This window comes from Arachis hypogaea, chromosome 2, assembly GCF_003086295.3.
Source record: "Arachis hypogaea cultivar Tifrunner chromosome 2, arahy.Tifrunner.gnm2.J5K5, whole genome shotgun sequence".
In the NCBI taxonomy this organism is placed as follows: domain Eukaryota; kingdom Viridiplantae; phylum Streptophyta; class Magnoliopsida; order Fabales; family Fabaceae; genus Arachis; species Arachis hypogaea.
In genome coordinates, this window is record NC_092037.1 from 13,939,936 (window position 1) to 13,942,592 (window position 2,657).

At 36.4% G+C, this 2,657-nt stretch overlaps 1 protein-coding gene across 1 annotated transcript; it reads right to left on the reverse strand.

Annotated features, from left to right (window-relative positions):
• Positions 1-1,081: 1,081 nt before the first annotated feature.
• On the reverse strand, positions 1,082-1,852 carry LOC112722020 (uncharacterized). The gene has a single exon (XM_025773009.1). The coding sequence runs from the start codon at positions 1,850-1,852 to the stop codon at positions 1,082-1,084; it is 771 nt and encodes a 256-aa protein (XP_025628794.1).
• Between the last annotated feature and the right edge of the window lie 805 nt (positions 1,853-2,657).

Below are 2,657 nucleotides of genomic sequence, written 5' to 3' on the forward strand. Positions count from 1 at the left end.
TATAAAAATCGACGGCTCTTGCGTCGATTTTAGTTAAAATAAAAATCAACGCTCTAGTCGTCTATTTTATGTAATAAATCTATATCGTTTATCCAACTTAAAAAAGAGATCTCTATCGTCTAAATTTATTGACGGAAAAGGTTGTCGATATTTCAATTATTAAAATAGACAACAAGTCCGTCGATTTTAAAGAAAAAAAATTTTCATCCACTCTTTTGTCGGTAATGTGACGATAGAACAAAAAAGGTTAGAAAGTTACCAAAACTATAGACGACATCGTCGTCGATTTTAATATTTTATTTTTAATGATCTCTTTTTCATTTTATCGACGACAAGCTATCGAAAATTATCGACGAAAAATTTGACCATCGATTTTTGGCGTCGATAATTACTCTGTTTCTTGTAGTGTTAGAGGTCGAATGCCTCCATCATTTTGGTGTTGCACTCAGGAGGATAGATTATGGAGGAAGCTTCGTAAAGTTGACCTGGTTTCGGAGACTGAAGGATCATTTAGTCTTAGATAATGATATTCAGGTTTAGAGGTACGTAAAGTGCCACATAATGTTATTATTTGGGGCCATTCTGTTTAGGGACAAGTTTGGGGCAGCAGTGCATTGAAAATTTCTGCCGTTGCTCTGTAACTTCGACTGGATCATTTCGTGCTCCTTTCAGAATCGAATTGATGCACTCTACTAGATTGATTGTCATATGACCCCATCGGTAACCACCATCAAATTCCAAAGTATACTGTTCACGTGGGATCCGATCTAGCCAATTACTGTACGCCTCACTGTATTCACGCAATCGCTGATAACGTATCTCGTACTCGTAAATTTTCCTCGAATATCCTATGATACACAAAAGGCTTCCTTGTAAAATCATGCATTATAACAGAATCTAAGACAATAACAAATTTGTTGTATTCAAATTTACCTATGTTGACGATAAGCTTCTATAAGTATGGAGCCTTGAACTTTCTCAGGAAGTTCGACTCTATATGCCTAATACAAAACATGTGGAAAGCTCTAGGAGGAGACTAGGCTCCGTTACTCCGAGCAATAGCTGAGTTGATGGACTCATGTCAATCGGTGATAAGGCCCGCACCGTCACGTGTCACCACATGCTGTCGCAAGTTACTGAGAAAAAAGTGCCACGCCTCAGATGTCTCTCCCTCCACTATCGCAAATGCAATGAGCACCATATTGTTGTTGCCGTCCTGAGAAACTGCAACCAACAAAAAACCTTTATATTTTCCACACAAATGAGTTTTGTCTACCTGCACTATTGGCTTGTAATGTCTAAATGCTCTGATACAAGGGTAATAACTCCAGAAGACTCGATGTAAGACACAATTGTTAGGAACCAAGTCATCACCCTGGTACGCAGGCATTATTTCAAAGTGAACTATCGTTGATGGCTCTTTGTGACACATGGCCTCAAACCAGATGGGCAAAGCTTCATATGAAGCTTCCCAACCGCCAAAAATTGACTCCACTTCCTCCTGCTTTACTAACCATGTTTTGCGATAACTTACGGTGTAATTAAACTTTGACTGTACTTCTGCAATAACTGATTTCACCTTTATAGATGGGTCAACTTCTACCAAGGGCTTAATTTCTTCTACAATTGTGTTAGAACCCAATTTCGAATGATCTTGAGAAATGGTTGCTCTAGTACACGTGTGACTACCATTATACCTCCTTATCTCCCAGCAGTACTTTTTGCACATTTTACTAACCTTGATTAGCCGGTTACAACCAGCGCCATATTGTGTACATTTAACATAGAATGTTGTTAGTTCCGACTCGTACACCCGATAATCTACGCCTCGACAGATTGTATAATCTTTCATCGCCTTAATCACTGCCTCCTTAGAACTGAATTACATCCCCACGATGAATTCACCATCCACTACAACAAGCAGCTCTGCTACATTCACACCACAAAATATGTATTTTGATTAATAATTATAAATTACACATATAATATAAATAAGCAATAAAATAAATAAGTAATAAAATTAATATAAATATAAAATCTATCAACATTTGTCGTTTTCCAAAATATAAATATAAATAAGTAATAATAATTTATAAACCACAATATATAACAAATTATAAAATATACATAAACAATTAATAAAAAATTAAAAAACAACCAAATAATTAAATGCTAATTACTAAATAAAAAACCTTACATAATCATTTGCCATTTTTACTGATCACATGTTGGTCATGCTACCTAAACAATCTGTCATATTAATCTATTATATATTGTATCAAAACTACATACCTGCATTCATATATTGAGGAAATTCCGGTGTATGCATGGCCTCCAAATTCAGCGAGCACATGGAAATAGCCTTCACAAACGGATGCTGGTTTACTAGTGCATTTGCCACCTCTGCCACATCTGCCTGCATATTGCCATCGGCCTGATCTTCGTCTCCACCCGAATCAAGGCATTCATAATTACTTTCGAACTCCTCCTTACTATCACTATTATAATTTTCCAGCTCAATATTCAAGTCTGCTTCAGACTATTCGAACTCAATATACAGCTCGATAAACGATATCTGTGAGCGAGTTTCCATGTACACTGAAAACATATCTTGCATGCTCACTTTATCGGTTACATATTTGGTTTGAAACTGAATG

Excerpts from the sequence above, each read along its gene's own strand:
- LOC112722020 (XM_025773009.1), bottom strand. The coding sequence starts at position 1,852 with ATGAAAGATTATACAATCTGTCGAGGCGTAGATTATCGGGTGTACGAG.